The sequence below is a fragment of the Ursus maritimus genome, unplaced genomic scaffold (genome assembly GCF_017311325.1).
Source record: "Ursus maritimus isolate PB19 unplaced genomic scaffold, ASM1731132v1 scaffold_28, whole genome shotgun sequence".
NCBI lineage: Eukaryota > Metazoa > Chordata > Mammalia > Carnivora > Ursidae > Ursus > Ursus maritimus.
Genome location: NW_024425341.1, coordinates 1906626 through 1926205, shown reverse-complemented (window position 1 = coordinate 1926205; position 19580 = coordinate 1906626). Strand labels below are relative to the sequence as shown.

Here is a 19580-nt window from a genome sequence, read left to right as displayed (position 1 = left end):
TCTCGAGTGAAAATTCAGACTGCTTGTGGAGAAAAAAGAAGATATATTTTCTTTACATACCAGCCCAGGAATGTGAGTAAATGTGCGATGCTGTTCTTCTTTCTTTTCTTTTCTTTTTTTTAAAGATTTTATTTATTTATTTGACAGAGATAGACAGCCAGCGAGAGAGGGAACACAAGTGGGGGGAGTGGGAGAGGAAGAAGCAGGCTCCCAGCGGAGGAGCCTGATGTGGGGCTTGATCCCATAACGCCGGGATCACGCCCTGAGCCGAAGACAGACGCTTAACCGCTGTGCCACCCAGGTGCCCCTGTTCTTCTTTCTGTTGATTTTCTTATTTCTCCTAGCCTAACCATTCTCATCCGATGGAAACCTCTGGGTGATCTTTGAGCCTCTCCTTCACACTCCTCATCTGATCAGCCAGCAAGGCCTGTCATTTCCACCCTCACAATGTCTCTGTGCATTCCCGGATGGCAGATCAACAGGACCTCAAGCTCTCAACCATGTTGTCCCCTTGGCACCCAGGGCCAATTCTAGGAACACACACACATGTATTCTTCTAACCAATTAATCTTAGCCAATTAACTTTGAGGAACAAAGCACACCAAACCCCCATCATGGTCTCGTCTGTTTCTCTGTGCGGCATCAATGTTGATGCTGTTCCTTGTATGATATTTAAACAAAACATTGTACTTTTCCAGACTGGGGCCAGTCACAATTAAAAATCCATTTTCTGGGGCGCCTTGGTGGCTCAGTCGTTAAGCATCTGCCTTCGGCTCAGGGCGTGATCCCGGGGTCCCCACATCGGCTCCCTGCTCGGCTGGGAGCCTGCTTCTTCCTCTCCCACTCCCCCTGCTTGTGTTCCCTCTCTCGCTGGCTGTCTCTGTCAAATAAATAAATAAAATCTTTAAAAAAAAAAATAAAAAAAAAAAAAGGAACATGATAAGATGAAGTTGGAACTCCCATACAGGACAGTAGAAGTTCTCATGGCAGGCACATAGCTGGCTTTACAGGTGATTGTAAATTCCTTGAAGGTGGGAGATCACCACCCTACCCATTGTCTTGTCCTTTGAGCCATTAGTACTGTGACTTTCCTTTCCTTTTTTTTTTTTTTAAGATTTTATTTATTTATCTGACAGAGAGAGACAGCACAAGCAGGGGGAGCAGCCGGCAGAGGGAGAGGGAGAAACAGGCTCCCCGCTGAGCAGAGAGCCTGATGAGATGCTCCATCCCAGGACCCCGGGATCATGACCTGAGCCAAAGACAGACACTTAACTGATTGAGCCACCCGGGTGCCCCACTACTGTGCCTTTCTGAAACAGAGTAGAAAATCAGAATGGATTAATAAATGGATGGATGGGTGGATGGATGGAAGCGTACGTCCTCAGTACAACAGTTTAATTATCATTCTTAAATGCATGTTTTCTTTGTGGTAAGTCCTCCTCAAAGCTACATGATTATAACAAGCCTCCCTCATCTCTTCCCCTTCAATTTTATTGTGTCTTTGATGAAATATAATTATATCTAAGTGGTATTTTTCTCAGTGTTCTTCCTTATTGAAATACGTCCTGTTCTCATGATTTGTGTTCCATGGTGAAATTTTCCACTGATAAGAACTGGCATATAATCTCACATTTTCTTTCCATGGGAACTGGCAACATTAACAATTAGAGTCAAGTTAGTTTAAAATACACAAAATATATGAATACTGGAATTTCTTACCAAAGGCTTAATGTAAAAACGAAACTGTCGAGCACTTCCACCGGAAGAGAGTAAATTTCTCATTGACAGCCAGCCCCGCCAGCCTGGGCCCAGGGCAGGGGTCCACTCGGGGAAGGGCTATGGGGTAACTGGGATTTCTTTGCAGGCCAGTGAGGCTCACCTGGACTATAGAAGGGAATTGTTTGGTTCAAGGCTGCTGCTGTGTCTCCAGAGTTTGTTAGAACAGGAGTGTTTGTGAAGACACCCTTCTGTTTCCACCTAAATGCTGCCAACATCCTTAGGTTGCAGGCTGAGGAAGGAAGATCCATGGGTGCCTTCTCTTTGCCACTTTTTTTTTAAAGATTTTATTTATTTATTTGAAAGAGAGAGAGAGCATGGGGGGTAGGGGCAGAGGGAGAAGCGGACATCCCGCTGAACAGGGAACCCAATTCAGTGCTCGATCCTGGGACTCCAGGATCATGACATGAGCTGAAGGCAGACGCTTAACCGACTGAGCCACCCAGGTGTCCTCCTTTCCTACTTCTGAGAACATCTAGAACATTCCTTCCAATTTATCCTACATCCATCCTTAACCCTCCAGAGAACTGGACTCCTACTGTTTGCTGGATTAGAAACAGTATCTAACCTTGGCACGTTGACATTGTGGGCAGATAGTTCATTGCTGTGGGGTTCTCCTGTGTTAGTAGAGTATTTAATAGCATCCCTGACCTCTACCCACTGAATGCCAGTAGCACCCTTCTTCCCAGTGTGACAACCAAAATGTCTTCAGACATTACCAAATGTCCCAAGCAGGACAAAAGGGCCCCCGGTTGAGAACTACTGAATTAACTGATCAGATATGAGGGTCAATACTCAAACACCAGAGGCCCAGCTCCCAGGTGTTTCCACCCCATACAACTTCCAACACCCTCCTACAGATAGCAATTGAGAAGGGAACAGGAAAATATTAACTTCATGATTCTGTGATAGCCACTGGGTGCGGTGTGGGTAGAAACTATCAGATATAAGAAAAGAAGATAACAAAATGCAAATTTGATGATAATATTCAGGTGTCCAGGACATCTTCTGCCTGCAGGCAAGCCACAGAGAACTCACAAAGGATTGCAGAGTCGGTGAGATCAAGGAGTATGTTTCACAAAACCTTTCGAATCAAATCTAAGAGCTAGAACATCTCCTTGGTGGTTACTGTGCTATAGAAAGAAGGGGAAACCTGGGAATTCCCTAGTTAAATGTTTTCTGTGATTCGGTTCTTGGACTTCAAGGACTACCCAGTGTCTCTGCAACGCCTGCGTAGCCGAAGAGCCACAGTGGGTGTGGTGGCGGTGAGCAGGCACACGCAGGCCAGGAGAGCCCCTGACACTGTACCGATTGCACATTTCCTTGGCCCATTATCACGTATTTCACTACTGCTTTATGTCCGTGAGCGTCATCTTGCTGCAATGACTGTGTGGTGACTTGATTCTGTCTGACACCATATCCTCTCTTCTCATAAAGGACCCTACAAGTTCCAAGAGGATCCAGGATGAGACCATCGTAATACTTCAGCTCTGCCCACAGTGCGTAGTGGCCAAAATTCTTTTATTTGACATTTTCGAGGTTGGGAGAGAAGCTCCCTTCCCTCTCTGGTCAGGGACTAGGTGAAAGGTGTAAGTGAGGCTGGATGTACCAGGCACCATGTGGAAGAACCCATCCACACCAGGCAACACTAAAGCAATACCTGGAGAGAGGAAGCTCTGGTGACTTTGAGTCCCTAGTTCTGGTCTTCACGGTGCCCACAGTCCTGCTTCCCCGCCTCCCGGCACCTGTGTATTTAGATGTTCATCTGACCGCATAAAACCCCCTAGCATCACTCCGTTAGGTGCCCCTTGATTTTTTTGATTCTAAGCAAGTGTGATTTGAAGTCCTGTTCGTTGTAACAAGAGAATGCTGGCAATTATAGAATTGCCAGGATGGGCAGGACGCTGTCTTACCATCTTTGTGTATTACTGAAAGCTTCTATCACAGATGACCTCAACACCGGTTTTCAAGAGATTCTTGTTGATTCATTCTGAATATTGAAGTCTGAATAACTGATTCTTAAACAACAGTCTTCACATTGTTGGATGAGCCAGAAATTTTCCTGCTTTGCTCTCCATAAAACTACATGCCTTTATCTTGACTGAGAGGGACTGTACTGACATAAACCATGTTCACTTCTAAGGACAACCTGTCTGTGACATGTCACCCTGCTCACCACCAAGGTGACTTGGCTGATATCCCTGGGACATGGTGTCTTTCCTGCCTTCATGAGTGTCACTTCTGAGGCTGTTGAGTCTAAGAGGATAATCTTCAAAGCATGGAAGGGCTGCTTGTTCTAGCATGGCTATATTTATCTGGAGCAACTTGCTAGAGCCTATATTCAATAGATAATATTATCTTTTTTAACACTTATACTGGTATTTAATCAGCAGTGCATAAATATATATATTTAATATAATGTAATTATATATAATAATGTCAGTAGATGGCACATAGAAATTAAGAACTCACTCTGGAACCCTCAAATTCAAATTATTTGAATGTTTCTTATATCACTCATGGAGGCCAACGAATATGGGAGATGTGGGGGGAGGTCTCTCTGGTCTGGCCTCCTCATCCGTTGAAGGTCTACTGATGTGGATCCTCCAGGCACACCCTTTTCTCCACTGTTGTGATCTTTGCCTCCAGCCCTGTAGGGACAGAAAACTCGACGTTCTCAGCCTCGGTCTCAGTTGCCAGTTGGGGCCTCTGAATCTCTAAAATCCATTACTCGCAAAAAATAAAACAAAAAATATATTAATCATGAGGAGGAAAAACCATCTGTTTTCTTGCCTATGGGTTGCCATCTTTGTTTTTCTGATATACATACATCTTAACCTTCTTCTTGCTCAATGCAAAGGACAAGCAATTCTAATATCTGCACCTCTGAACTATAATCAAATTACAAATTGTGGTCAACAGTTGCAAGGAAAAAAAGTGACACCTTGGAATCCCGTATTATCACCCCTTATTGCTCCTTTTATAAACCAAAGTACAATTGCTGGATCATTTTGGAAAAATGTGGTTGTTTTGGTTTTGTTTTTTAAGGTTTTATTTATTTCTTTGAGAGAGAGAGAGAGAGAGCACAAGCACGGGGAGCAGCAGGCAGAGGGAGAAGCAGCCTCCCTGCTGAGCAAGGAGCCTGATGTGGGACTTGATCGCAGGACCCTGAGATCATGACCTGAGCTGAAGGCAGCCACTTAACCGACTGAGCCACCCAGGTGTCCCAAGATGGGTATGTTTGAAGAAGCACCCAAGAACTCACTCAAACTTCCACTGTTTTACAACCTAATTGAGAATTAGTTCATTCTGACTCTTGGCTCAAAAAAAAAAAAAAAGATTTCAGTAATTTTGAAAGGGAAACAGCTTGCCGCATGGGGAAGATGACTGTTCTATAAGAGGGAGGGTTGGATAAGAGCCAGTGAGGAATGCATAGAGAGGAAAGAAGAACAAAAGAAAAAAAAATAAGAAGGAAGAGTGAAGGTAAAGGGAGTAGATGAAAGAAATATCAAATATCATCAAAGAAACATTCATCTTCTTTCCCTATAAAGTTCACGTTAAAGATTTTTAAGAACTACAATTTTATAAATTTTCTGAATCACGAAGCATAGCAGCCCCACAGCCCAGCAGGGCTCCTATCAAAACACAAACAAACAAAAAATGACAAGTGTTGGTGGGGAGAGACATTGGGACCTGTGTGCACTGCAGGTGGGGAGGTGACATGGTCCAGCAGCTGTGGGAAACAGTGTGATGTTTCCTCAAAAAATTAAAAAGAATAACCATAGGATCCAAGAGTTCCACTTCTGGGTGTATATCCCAAATAACTGAAAGCAGAGACTCAAAGAGATATTTGTACACCCATGTGCACAGAGCGTACTCACAGAAGGTGGAAGCAAGAAAAGTGGCCATCAACAGATGAGTGGATAAACAAAATGTGAGATGTATATATGCAACTGAAGAGATATATACCATGGAATATTACTCAGCCTTAAAAAGAGAAGGCAATTCTGGCCCGTGCTCCAACACAGATGATCCCTGAGGATGCTGTGTTAAGTGAAATAAGCTAGTCACAAAAAGACGAACACAAATACAGCAGTATGATTCCACCTATATGAGTAATCAAATTCAGAGAAAGTAGAATGTTGGCTTCCAGGGACTGGGAGCAGGGGACAATGGGGAGTTGGCATTTAATGGGTACAGAATTTCAGTTTTGCAAGATTAGAAGAGCTCTGGAGATGGATGGTGGTGACGGTTGCATAACAATGTGAATGTACTTAACACGACCAAACTGGATGCTTAAAAGTGGTTAGGATTTTCTGTAAATTTATGTTATGTGTATATACACCATTTTTTTTAAGCCCATAGCTCAAGAGTCATGTTCTCCTGGAGTCCTGCGTCCCACCCTACCCGATCTCCACGCGGTACCCTGGATGCAGAAGGTAACATCTGAGACCTTGTTGGAAATGTGTACCATGGGTCCCACCTCAGGCCTCCGGAATCAGAAACTCTGGTTTCTAGAATTATAATTTTAACAATCCTACCTGGTGGTTCTAACATCCTTCAAGTCTGAAAACCACTGCACTAGGGTAATTGAAGTGGAGATAGTTAGAAGGGAGATGTTTTGAGATTCAGGATATATTTTGAAGGCAGAGAAAATACATTTTTGTGGGGGCTGGATACAGAGTAGAGAGGGAGAAGAATCAGGAGGTAAAGATTAAATGGATACCTGTTGGATGAATGAACGTTTTTAAAAACTGTTCTGCCCTTAAATTGTCCTTTACTAGAGTCAGAAGGGGGTGGGGTGGGGAGGATGCTTTCTTAAAGCATCAGGCTGGAGAACAGGAAATAGGCCAGGATGGTTGACCTATAATCTTTAGAAATCCATGCAAGGTAGGGTTTATCCAAATGTGTACTTAGCTGTGCACATGGCAATTATGTAGCAGGTGAATGGTGGAGTCGTAAAGCTTACCTGCACACACGACACCCCCCCCGCCCCACCCCCAAACACGCACACACACACACCCAGAGAGCTGTGAGTGCACCTCTCTTCTTTTCTTTTGTACTGATATCAGAGGGGGAATGATGGGGCTCAAACCTGGCATTTTCTGGGAGAGGGGACTTTCAGTTTTAAAACTGGGACAGTGCTGGTCAAATCAGATGGTTGGCTACCCTGCCTATGACAGATTCATAGGATTTTCAAATTTAAGGGAAGCAGAGTTCATCTGGTCTATTGTTTGACACTTTGACTACAGATTGAAATTATCTGGAGAGCTTAAAAAGTATATGATTGCTGGGCTTCACAGTGGGCCAGTTAAAATCAGCATCTCAGGGGCGCCCGGCGGGCTCAGTCAGTGGAGCACAAGATTCTTGATCTTGGGGTTGTGAGTTCAAGCCCCGCTTTGGATGTAGAGATTAATGAAAAATAAAATCAGTATCTCTGGGTGCCATCCCCAGGCATCATTATTTTTTAAAAGCTCCCCAAGGGAGCACTGAGAACTGATCTAATCCAACTTCTTTTACTGGATAGATGAGGAATCTAACTCCACTAAAATTTATTTATCCAAGGTCACACAATTAATGAGCAGCAAAATTCAGGGTTCCTGACTCTTAGGCCAGTGTTCTACCCACACAACAGAATCCTTTTATAGATAATTCCTGATCAATTACTCATAACCAAGCCCCAGCCCAGTGCTATTAGGGCAACTCACACGCACACACCACCTGTCTGACTCTCAATAAAACAGACCTTTGAGCTCCCAGTTGGGTGCACTCACGGCTGAAATCCAAGACTCTCTTTTCTTGCTCCCTTCCAACTTTCTTCTTTACCACTTGCTCTGTTCCTAAGTCCCTCTGACCCCTGAGAGATGCAGCTCGGAATCCTTGCCCTGGGGATCCCCTTTGCTCCTGTTTACTGATTTGAACTCTACTGTTTTGACCGCAGCACCCTCTCACTTCAGCTTCTGGCAGCCTCTTTGTGCATGTGCGGTGGGCACCCAGGATCACTCACCTGGGTCCAGAAGCCCACCCTGGCCGAAGCCCGCTTGAGCTGCACTCCCACCAGGAGGGGCTGAGATGAAGCTCCCTTCAGCACAGAGCTGGTTCTGTAGAACAAGCTAAATCCCCAGCACCTGCCATGTAAACCCTCCTCCCTATTTGCTAGGGGAGGGGTGAGCCTGGCTGCCTGACCACTGGCCATCTAAACAAGCACCACTGCTGAAGAGGAGTCCGGATTGAAATTAAACGCCTCCCAAAGGTTAGGGTTGGAAACCCAAACCTCAGGCCTGGCAATTCTGACCAGGAATGGCTGCACTGTTTCCCTGACCAGGAGAAAGTACTGAAAAATGATGGTGGTGAGTTGACCGTAGGGAAGGAAAACTCCATCATTCACATAGGAGGCAGTCAAGTCTCCGAGAAGGAATAGGTGAAGAATGAAATTGAAAGTGTTGAAATAAACTTCTAGGCTCAAGATGCAGCCGCTGCCGCCCAGGAGCCACAGCAGCTGACGGAGACCCGGACGACTTTGCGGTCCTTGCCAATGCTGTGCGGGGCCAGGCGTGCCATGGACCCAGTCCGCTGGTCCCCACTCGCCCAACCACCTGTGCGCCTCCTCACCCCAGCAAGACGGCCAGGCCGGTATTTCCTATTTGTCTCATCCTTGGTCTTTTTTCTGTACCCAATAAAAGCTTCCTACTTTCCGTCCATTTGCTCCGACAAGAGACTGTCCACTTCGTGAAATGTGACGTGAAATGTGACGTAAAGTGTGTATCACCGAAAGGGTCTTCTTTAATCCTCTTTGTAAGAGAAGAACAGGAGCAGCCCCTCCTCCGCCGGGGGCCCTCCCTGGACCTGGGCAGTCCTCCCGGGGTGGTGGTGGTGGGGGGGACCCTGGGGCCTCCTGGGGCTGCCCCCCACCCCCACCCTGGACAGCCCGCAGCCTCCTCCCCGCGTGGTGGTCTCCTGTGGTCGGGCCCACTGTCATCGAGTGTTTCCTCCCGGTCCTTGTGGTGGCTTAACTTGGAAGACCGTGCCAGTCGGTGGTCTGTGGCAGTAAAACCCGGCTTCTCTTCAAAACCACGCGGGCCCCATTCCAGACCACCGGGTCCAGAGTTCCTGCGGAAAGCATCCAGCAATGTGTGTTTCTCAGAAGCACAGACAGGTCTGGGAAACGCTGCTGTGTGTGGTGAGTTTAGAGATGGTTTCTCGGTTCAAGCCGTCCTTCCCACGGTGACCGCCAAGGTTGCGGGGGGAGGGGGGCGCTCCCAGCGCCGCTGCGCCTGCCTCCCCCGCGCAGGGGCGGCCCTCGACTCTCCAGGCTGGGAGGCCGCAGCTCCTGGTGGCCTGCACCCCCTGCCCGAGAGCTGTGTGAGGGTGCGTGGAGCTCTTAGACCCACAGACCACTGCCTTCTGGTGCTTAGGTTGGGAGTTGAGTAGCATGCTTTTACTTTAGTTTGTTAAATTCAAATTTTAAGGAACGTAAAATTTCTAAAGCACACGTCCTTTAAAAGGGAGTCCGTAGGCCTAAGACTGAAGTATGCTCTACCGTCCACCAGGGGGCTCCCAAGGCCCGTACCGCACCTCCAGCGTCGCTAAGTCTTTTCTCAGGGTCCTAGTCGCTGCTAACGCTAAACCTGGGGAAATGCAAAGCATTCTCAGGAGCCCCTTGGCTCCTGGCTTGATCTCAGAAAATAATTTGCCACGTATTTAAAAGTCGTGAGTTTCAAATCTCTGCAGATAATGAGAAATGTTCCAATTGGGAGGATGTCACACAAGCGAGCAGTGCAAAGGAAGGAAAAGGGTTGAAACTCTGTGTATCAAAGGGCTGTCCCTCCCAGGCTCTTTGAATTTAATAAGTTTGAAATCCAAAGAATTATCTTTAGAGTGAAAAGTGAGCCATTACTTGGGAGATTATTTGGGAGGGCAGTGAGACTTTCAAAGTCATATACTGTGAAATTCTAGACCTTTGACTCCTATGAATACCAACACTCTGTCCTGAATCCCTCCCACAAAACATCCCACTGGTAGTAAGAAGAGTATTTGAAGTTCTAGTAATGCTGGCTAGATGGAAAGGCAGACAGGCAGCGGCCGGAATGACTGAGGTAAGACCTAGGGAAGGGCCCAAAGAAGAGAGTGTGATGAATAACTGGGGAGAGTCAGAGGTGATGAACCTGCAAAGGCAGGGTGTGTGTTCTCTCCACCCCCATTTCTCTATAAATCGATACAGTCTGGTTAACAGGTATCTTATTAAGTGGCATGGTACATGACTCTGACCCTGCTTCTACCATCACCTAGCCGTGTGCCTCGGGACCGTGATTCCATCTCTCTGGGCTTCCCTATCCTTGCTCGTAAAATGAAGTTGGTGTCCAGGGGTTCACAGTCACATAGCAAAACTTTTCACAACAAAAAAAAACAGTTCCCTAGGACTTCTTTATTTCTAACCGAAACTCCTTGCTCTTTAATCATTGCTCATAAGGTCCACTTTCTAACCCCGGGTCTCGTGACTCCCCTAGATGGGTTTTCTTAATGCATGTGGCCTCAGTGAGATGGTTTCAGGTGCCTCGGGCAAGGGGGTCTGCTGCTCTGGACACCATTCTTATGGTAACCAAGATGCTGTCAGTATTTTATAAATTGCAATAAAGGCAATTCATGAATGAATGCTTCAATATATCTAGTGTTTCTAAGTGTTCAAAATTTTTTTTGTAGAAATGGACATATTTTGTCCCAATTCACACCAATATCATTCAAAGCTATCCCGCCTTGTCGGTATGGGCTCAGCATCCCAGTTTTTTGAGGCTGTTCTGGATCTTGATTCGGTCACAACAGTGGATGACGAGGTTGTATAGTCTAGTATTGCAAGGGACCTTGCAATCAAGTTGATTCTCTTATTTTTGTGTTATTTGCAAATCTGACAGCATATCTTCCATGCCTGTAAGAAAGCACTTGAAAGATGTTGAATGTGTCAGAGCCATGCTGCCACACGGGAAAATGTCACCAGGGACCTTCTTTTAGGTTGACATCCACTTGTTAATCAACACCCTGTCTGTGGTTGCTCGACTACCTCTGAATCCACTTAACTTACTCTGGAAGCATCTGCAATTCTCCCTTTTGTCTTCCTACAGGTCATGAAATCATTTCTAAAAGTTTCTTTTTTTCCCTCAAAGTTGATATTAACACATTCTCTTTTTTCATGTATCACGTTTTATATTGCAAATAGTAACAGTTCTGCTGAAGGATAAACTTATCTATAAGGTAGACAAAAATTATGCAATATTGTGTGTGTGTGTGTGTGTAGACCAAGATCTTGATGGTGGTTAGATTAGGAAGATGAATCATACGTGTTCTTAAAATTTACAGTTAGGATTATACTACTTTCACAATTGAAAAAAAAATACTGATCAGAGGCGCCTGGCTCGGTCAGTAGAGCACGCAACTCTTGATCTCGGGATTGTAAATTCAAGCCCCACACTGGGTGTATTAAAAATAATAAATAAATAACTTAAAATACTGATTATAACTTTCCAATCTTCAGATGAAAGCACATCTGCTTTCGTTCACCTTCAGTTTCGGTTTTGTGACTATCATGAATACGTGTCTGGAGAGCATTCCAGAGCCTCCGAATGAGTGAGCCCACTCTTCACATGGAGCCCATTTGGTCAGTGATGTATGAGCAGAGGTTTTGCTTGGGGTCCTAGAATGCAAACTTATGCTCTGTGGATAATGGGGACCTCTGATTATTTCTACTTTGACAGACCCAACACCAGAGCCCAGGCGGCTGCCTAGCTCGTGTTAATTATTGGTTATAGAACGGGCGAGGGAACATGAGCGCACTCATTCAAAACAGGATGATTTTTTGAGGTAAGGATTGTGTTTTGTACTCTGTATGTTTTATTCCTACGTTTTCCAGGAAAGGAACCGGGCTCTGGACTCCTTGTGTTTATAGGGACCCAAAGCAGAAGCTGCTTAAAGACTACTTCTCTTCCTGTTTACTTGATGTCTGCTGTCACTGAAGATCTAAACTCACTGATGAGATTCTTTGAGGTTTCTAGGGTGGGATGGAGACAAGATGAGTGTGTTTTCAGGGAGAAAGGAAGCTGCAAGGAGAGATAGGTGAGAACTTTGCAAAAGTGCAGAAGGAGCCAGGGGCTGGCTGGTCCCTCCAGCAGCCAGGACCACGCTACAATGGTGGCACCCAATGGAGGTGGCCATCCTCAGGAGGCCACCTATCACCCAGATTTCCAGTCCTGGCAGAATTCTGGGCATTCAACCAAGCAAAGGGTAGTACAAGGGCCACTCCCAAAGGACCATATGGGCTGGCCACTGATGACCCATCTGCCATGGCTAAGATGGACTGGAGCCTACAGGCCTGCCCTGTATTGTGGGCACCACGTAAGCCTTCCCAATTCTCGTGCCACCCTAAGCAAGAGGATTGAGACTGATTTTTCTGCCTGCTCCATGGAACGGCAAGCTTCATTTTATTTGATTTATTGAAATAAAGAAAGGTGATACTTCCCGCACCTCTGGGTTAGTGGCTAATTTATTCCTGAGACGGTTGTAAATTCACAGCAGGCCCGGAACAGGATTCAGATGCATAGGAAATCAATGTCTGATTGTTTCCTTCCTCCTTTCTTCCAAGGAACACTCTTAAGCATTTCATGTGATAGATGCCGGAGAGAAAGTGAAGATACAGGGATAAAAGAACACAGACCCATCCTTGGGGGTTCTCAGAGAAGATCAGGGAGGTGGGCATGAGGAGGGGCAGAGTGCTGTCTCCTCAGCCAGGGCTGTTTTGGTTACATATTGGTGCCTTATTGAGCAGGGCCTGGTGTTTGAAAATTGCTAATGGCACAAAGTGGGGGCCTAATAAGATAACATCAAGAAAATTTTAAATTGGATTAAATCAGTGTTAGAAGGGGAAGGAGGGTCAGTAATGTACCTCCAGGCTGAGAAAGCACTTTAATACTGAAAAACAAAGCAAGCCATACCATTTACACAGAGTTTTATTCAGGGTAGCTTACTGACAGGGGCAATCGGGGCGAATGGACCAACCATCCAGGGCACTACACTGCTATTCTCCACCCCTACTCTCGGCCTATTCTCTGCAGCTATCCAACTTAATCCCCAGATTTTGTGGAGTGAGGGGCCAGTGGGTGCGGTCACAGGGTAGTTATCTAAGGTGGAGCCACCCGCAAGCCAGAGGAGCTCTCCACTAGCTAAGATGGCACCAGCTGTGCCCCAGATGGAGGGCCAAAGATGGGGTCAGTGTTGTCCAGGTGGAGTTCCTCAGTGCCCTGGAGCTTGTTGCTCCCGTGCTCGGTCCCCATCCAGGTACCTGTTCCCACCTGGCCCTCTCCTGTATCCAGCCTTAACTTACACTTGCTCATTCATTAGATTTGCCTTTATGAGGGACCCACTGGGTATGGACAGCACTGAACTCAATGAAAATCTGATCCACTGCAAAGAAGGTGAATCAGAGGAAGGGTGGCATTATCAGCCTCCAAGTCCCATAAGGGAAACAAAACAAGACCAAGCTCTGACCACATTTTCTCCTGTAGAAGGATAAGGTGGATCCGAAGGTCTAGACTCACTGACGAGATTCTTTGAGGTTTCTAGAGTGGGATGGAGACAAGATGAGTGTGTCTTCAGGGAGGAAGGAAGTTGCAAGGAGATAGGTGAGAACTTTGCAAAAATGCAGAAGGAGCCAGAGGCTGGCTGGCTCTTCCAGCAGCCAGGACCACGCTACAATGGTGGCACCCAGTGGAGGCGGCCATCCTCAGGAGGCAGTGGCTGTGTGGACACTCAGGAGGGGGGGAATTCTAACACCCAGACTTCCAGTCCTGGCAGAATCCTCAAGGGAAGCACAGAGGAGGCTCTGACACTAGAACACGTGAGAACACATTCATTATTCTCTTTTTAAAGTTGCCGTGTAATAGACATGTAACATTATATTGGTTTCAGGTACACAGCATAACAATTCAATGTTTGGATATATTGCAAAATGGTCACAATAAGTCTAGTTACCATCCATCAGCACACATAGTTACACATTTTTTTTCTCATGACGAGAACTTTTTTTTTTTTTTTTTAAAGATTTTATTTATTTATTTGACAGAGAGAGGCAGCCAGCGAGAGAGGGAACACAGCAGGGGGAGTGGGAGAGGAAGAAGCAGGCTCATAGCAGAGGAGCCTGATGTGGGACTCGATCCCGGTACACCAGGATCACGCCCTGAGCCGAAGGCAGACACTTTAACGACTGCGCTACCCAGGCGCCCCTCATGACAAGAACTTTTAAGATCTACTCTTCTAGCAACTTTCAAATATGCAGTCGCCTGGTTAACTATAGTGCCATGTTGCACGTTGCGTCCCCATGACTTATTTTATAACTGGAATTTTGTACCTATTGACCCCCCTCACATTCATTATTCTCAAGCTCCAAGTTCAAAATGAAGACACAAGGGAGGAATAACGTGTGTGAGAAACTTCTCATAATTTCCATGATGCCTGTGATAAAATGCGGTTTTTCTCCTTTGCTAGCTCTCCAACCGTGAGAAAAATACCACAGGGAATTCACAGGTTGTCTGGCTTCATCCTTTCCCTTCTGCCCTGTGTGTCTTTGTGAGAGAGGAAATTAATAAGTCAGGAGTTAGGACCCAGAGATATGTTTTAGACTTACACGATCTGACAGCTGACTGGAAATCAATGAAGTGTAGTTTAAGAATCATCGCACCGAGGCGAGGTGGCTTGAGACTAGCTTATCCCACTTCAGGTGTCTACTTTCCCCTTGGGTTCCACTTCGGATTTTGAACCACTGCGTTTTCTTTTCAAAACCTCCCTTTCTGATGGAAATACTGTATTGTTTAAAAGGAAGGAGTTATCTTTCCTAAACTGACATCATGAGACTGGCAGGCTTGATCCTCGTGTTCATCGTCCTTGGTGTCACTCCCTCAGGTAAGCTCAGGGTAAAGTGAATTAAAACTCCAACGTCGTAGAATGATTTAAGCCAGGGAGGCGGAAATATGGTGTTGATAATATTAGAATTACAAAATGTAATGTATAGGCATTTTTAGCATAAACTTTAGGATATGGCTCTAATGAGTAATTCTAGAAAATCTATATATTGCTAAAGAAATCATACCTATGGATTCCATCGTATTTATGCTGTTGTCATTTTTCTGGGCTATTCCTTTTGAATCATGAACTTGGTGGGAAGATATAAAAGCAGGAAAAATGTTACTGAATGCACTGAATGCTTCTCAGAATCTTTAAAATATTTGGCACAGAAATTTACTCCGCAACATTTTTATATCATGTCTATGAATAATCATTATATCTGTGTGTAGGTACTTAATTTTATCCAATATAGCCCATAGGTCTATATACAAACTTTAATGAATTTGTGCGTGGGTATATTTAGTATGTTTGTATGTCACGATTAAACAAAAATAGACATCAAAAGTCTATGAACATGTGTGAGTTTTCTGTGACTATTATCCACCGGAAAGTCAGAGAATTCTTAATAAAGAAAGAAGGCAAATAAAAGGAGAGAGGGACAGAGAGAAAGACAGACAGAGAAAAGAGAATGGAAAGAGGGAGAAGATAACTGCAAAGTTTAGGGGGAAGTGGTCATTTGTCCCTGCCAGCTATCTGGGTGTGGGAATCATTTCACTTTTTATGTAACCGAAGAACACAAAGCTCTTCCCATCGCAAAGAAAACCATTTAGAGCCAGGGGCCAGACGGTGAGAAAACCCTGCTGTCCCATCAGCAATTTGCATTTATTTCTCACTAGTATTTTTGCCATGTTTGACTATTGGGAACCAGAGGCACCGGGTGAGATTCGCCCAAGTCCTGAATTAAATCCTAGATTTAATAAATCCTAGATTTCAAATCTAGGCACGCACACCTGAACAGTATCATATCTTTAAAAATGTAGCCCTTTTTCATCCTGAGGACTCAAAAGCAGTTCTTTCTAAGTGCCCAGGGCATCAGACCTACTTTCGAATATCACTACATTTGATCTCTGGAGTCTGAAATGCAATTTGTCAATCATAAAAATGATAATCAACTTCTGTGTGTTTCAGCACACAGTTAATATCCAGTTTTTCTGCCTTTATCTGCTGTTCTATTTACTATGAAAGAGTTGATTCTTACCACCCTCTCCCCAGGGAAGTCGTCTCACTGCTTAGCAGGGGTGGTTGCGTAAACCCTCTCCGTTCATCCGTGCACCCTCTTCCTTGCACAGCAATGGTTACATAAGAAAACTGGGAACGGAAGGGAGCCTGGTGCTCGTTCTGCATCAGTTAGGGCAAGGGCTTGGGAATGTGTACTGTGCTGTGTCTGTCACAGATCTGTAATAAATCAATACTATAGTCACTCTCACATCTGTGAGCATTTCTAGATCCATTAAAGTCTATTTCTGTTTTCAGATCTGTACCACCTTTCCTTAAGTTCTTTAACTCTGCTACTCCTTGCAAAAAAAATAGTTTCTTTTTGTTACCCAAAACTACCTTTTCCAAATTACAGGGGGCAACCCCTCAGTTTTAGATTTCTGGGCTTTGGTGGAAAGGATGATTGAGTATGGCCTTGTGACATTTCTTGTGTTGCTAATTCATGCTTTGTGTGTTTGTGTCTGCTCCCAGAAATAGGGACTATATCTTACTCATTTTCCCATCACTCTTACCACACAATGACATGTATTTACTCATTCAATAAATATTTACTGAGGATCTACTGTATCCTAGGAATGATTCCAGCGTGGGGGATGCAAGAGGGAAAAAACCGAAGTCATTCTAATAAACTCTCACGCTAGCAAGAATCTTCAATATTTATTATGTATTTCACCCTGAGGGCTAGTTCTATGTGTTGACAGCAGAAGCTAACATATTTGTGGTATGATTTTTTTTTGGACAAGGTGGTGATAATGGAATGACAAAACCGAAATATACCAAAAGGTGTCAGAACAAAAAACGTGTCTCTCCCAACCATGTTTGCTGAGGTTGAAAAGTCTTCGATTACTTCTTTACTCTCTTAGCTACGGGCAAACAATGGTGTTGTCTTCAATAAAACCATAAATAAGCATGAGAATTGTCATCGATTAAGTCTTATCAGTTATGTATACCTCAGAGTGCATGAACTTGTCAAAATTTTGCAGAAAGTGGGTTTTGATAATTGGGTGAGGAGAGAGCAGAAGGTCTGAGAGCGTGAAGAAAGGAAAGGAAACATGGGCAAGAAGAATAACGAGGCTAGAGGTTCACGTTGTAGGTTCCAAGGAAAAATTTCTTTGTCTCAAGCTGGTACTGGGTACTTCATCCAAATCTCTCATGACCCTACTTTCAGGGGTTGAGAGAGTCCTACCCTCCTCCTGGTCAGTGGGTCCTGTCGAATCCCTGCATAGCGTTAGCCACCTCACCCAGTGCCTCCTCTGTTGTAGTAAATAGCAGCCAGGAGTGAAGTTCTCCAATCAATGGTACGTCTTAAACAGCGCCTCTTTTTTATGTCTTCAGAATAACAAATATTGGGCACGAATAGGTCACATTTTGCGGCTGTTTCATGGGCATGAAATCCTAGCAGTGTAGGGCATGTGAGTTGGTAAGGGCTTACCGATCATCCGCATTCTATTTTTACCGGGAGAGGTTAAATGCTTTGCTTAATTAAGATCGCCTGGTTTGGAAACAAGACCAGAACTCATGTCTCTAAATCTGAGTCCAGTGGCTTTCAATGTTAAATAAATATTTGTTGGATTCTCGTTCTAACAGTGACGAGTTTGGCAAGAGACTCAGCGTCCAGAGCCAAGAGCAGAGCTCCCTCCTAGAGCACTTTCCCAGCATGAGTTCCACATGGAGGAAATTACTAGAATCAGGCAGAGAGCTCTCCGTCTGTCTGATCACTTGCATGTGCTCTCCCTCTGGTCCTCCCTCTTCTTGTCCTCCACCTGTGGAGTTGCTTATGTAGTCCCAAGACAAATATTTTGACAAAATGAAAACGAGACAAAGATTAAGTAGGGAGGGGAGAAGAAAGGGGGAGACTTGGGATTTAGGGGACCAATGAAACTCCTTTCTACCAAAAGAAATGGTGACAAGCTTTAATAGCCAGCACACATCCTCTGGAGATGTGCATTAGACTAAATGTGTGTGTGTGTGTGTGTGTGTGTGTGTGTGTGTGTGTGTGTGTGTGTAGGGGGTGCAAAGCAGGACTTAATGCAAGGAGATGTGAGGAGACCATGGTCAAGTCTGAAACAGGTTTGCTCCCACTGTAAAGCATTGGGTGTCCACCTCCAAGGACAGTGAGCACAGTGCTTATCCAAGAGGCCCTCGGGGCCAAGCTCAGCTGCAGCAGAGGGAGACAGAGTAGGATTACGGGACACCATCACCAGCGTTGACCATTTCCCTACCACCAAACATTATCTGTGACCTGGTTTTAGAATATCATTCTTCCTGGCGATAGATTGCTTTCAATAGCAGTGAAATATTTTTGGTAAATACAACGCTAACAACAACACAGCAACAAAAAAAGCAAAAGCAATAAATATGGGTCCATACACAGGAATTGTTAAAAGTTTTTATTAAGGAGACCACAGCATAGGAAACAGTCTTTTTGTCTCCTCAATCGTCCAAGGATGAGCTGGTGGAAAGATCAACAACCTGGGAGTCAGAAAAACACACCCACCACGGATTAGCTGGGTTGACCCTGGGTAAGTCACTGCCCTTCTATGCACCCCAGTATCTTCGTCTATAAAATGAGGGGCTTAGATCATCTTAGAAGTCCTTTCCCACTGTCTTCACTTCTTCATCATTTCACTTGTCCTTCCTCTTTCACGCTGAAATTATTTATGAGTATAAATGCTCTCCCATCCCTCCCCTTCCGGAAGCTGACTTTGGGAATGCAAGCACCCCCTCAGGGAGTCTCTCATCTACTGAGAGCAGCTTCTCACCTTGTCGATGTATTGCTGAGATAAAGCTTAGAACACCGGTCTTGTTGAATTTGTTTAAAATACAACGCCATTTGCAAAAATTTGGCTTACACACAACTTTTCAAAAATCCATTTATTCCTTAAAACAGAGACCGCTTGTCCTGGAAATCCTGAGAACGTCGGTGATTCTACACTCTCTAGAGCAGTAAGCCGGGCTCACTCTGCCTCCTTCCCGTGGGCATGGCAGGTGCCGTTAGAGCCTCTTCGCATTTGCTCATTCACCAAACATCATCGAGTGTTTACTGAGGCCCTAGCCTCAAAGAATCAATGGTGGACACACTTTCCCTTCCTTATCATGTTCTGTTTTATAGGAACGACAAACCAGAGCCATTTCTAGGGCTATCCTCTGCATCTGCTCCAATAACATCAAAGACTTCAGCTTCTATTTGGGGAAGTCGAGGAAGGTTGAAGATGCTGGGCAGAAAGCATTAAACCTTTGGCCTTTTTGGGAGGCCAGGCCTGTTTTGAGCAATACAGATTTGTGCTAGGCTGTTCGGGCTGCCGTAACGACGCGCCACAGACTGTGTGGCTTAACAGACATGTATTATCCCACAGTTCTAGAGGCTCGAAATCCATGACCAAGGTGCCAGCAAGTGTGATTTCTGGCTGCGAACGCTCTTCCTGGCTTGGAAACAGTTGCCTTCTGGCAGTGTCTTCACCTGGCTTTTCCTCATGCCTGCATGGAGAGAGAACTCTCTCGTGTCTCTTCCACTTCTTCTAAGGACACTAGTCCGATTGGATTAGGACCCCATGCTGATGACTTCATTTAGCCTAAATTATGTCCTTACAGGCTCTCTCTCCAAAGATAGTCACACTGCGGCGGGGGGGGGGGGGGGGGGGGGG

At 45.1% G+C, this 19580-nt stretch overlaps 1 protein-coding gene across 1 annotated transcript in view; it reads left to right on the top strand.

Moving 5' to 3' along the window:
- Window positions 1-19580, top strand: part of CHRNB3 (cholinergic receptor nicotinic beta 3 subunit) — a 55513-nt gene that overhangs the window by 12572 nt on the left and 23361 nt on the right. The window contains exon 4 of the mRNA XM_008706336.2: window positions 8237-8405. Coding sequence (XP_008704558.2) covers window positions 8237-8405 — 169 coding nt within the window. The remainder of the gene's footprint in view (window positions 1-8236; window positions 8406-19580) is intronic.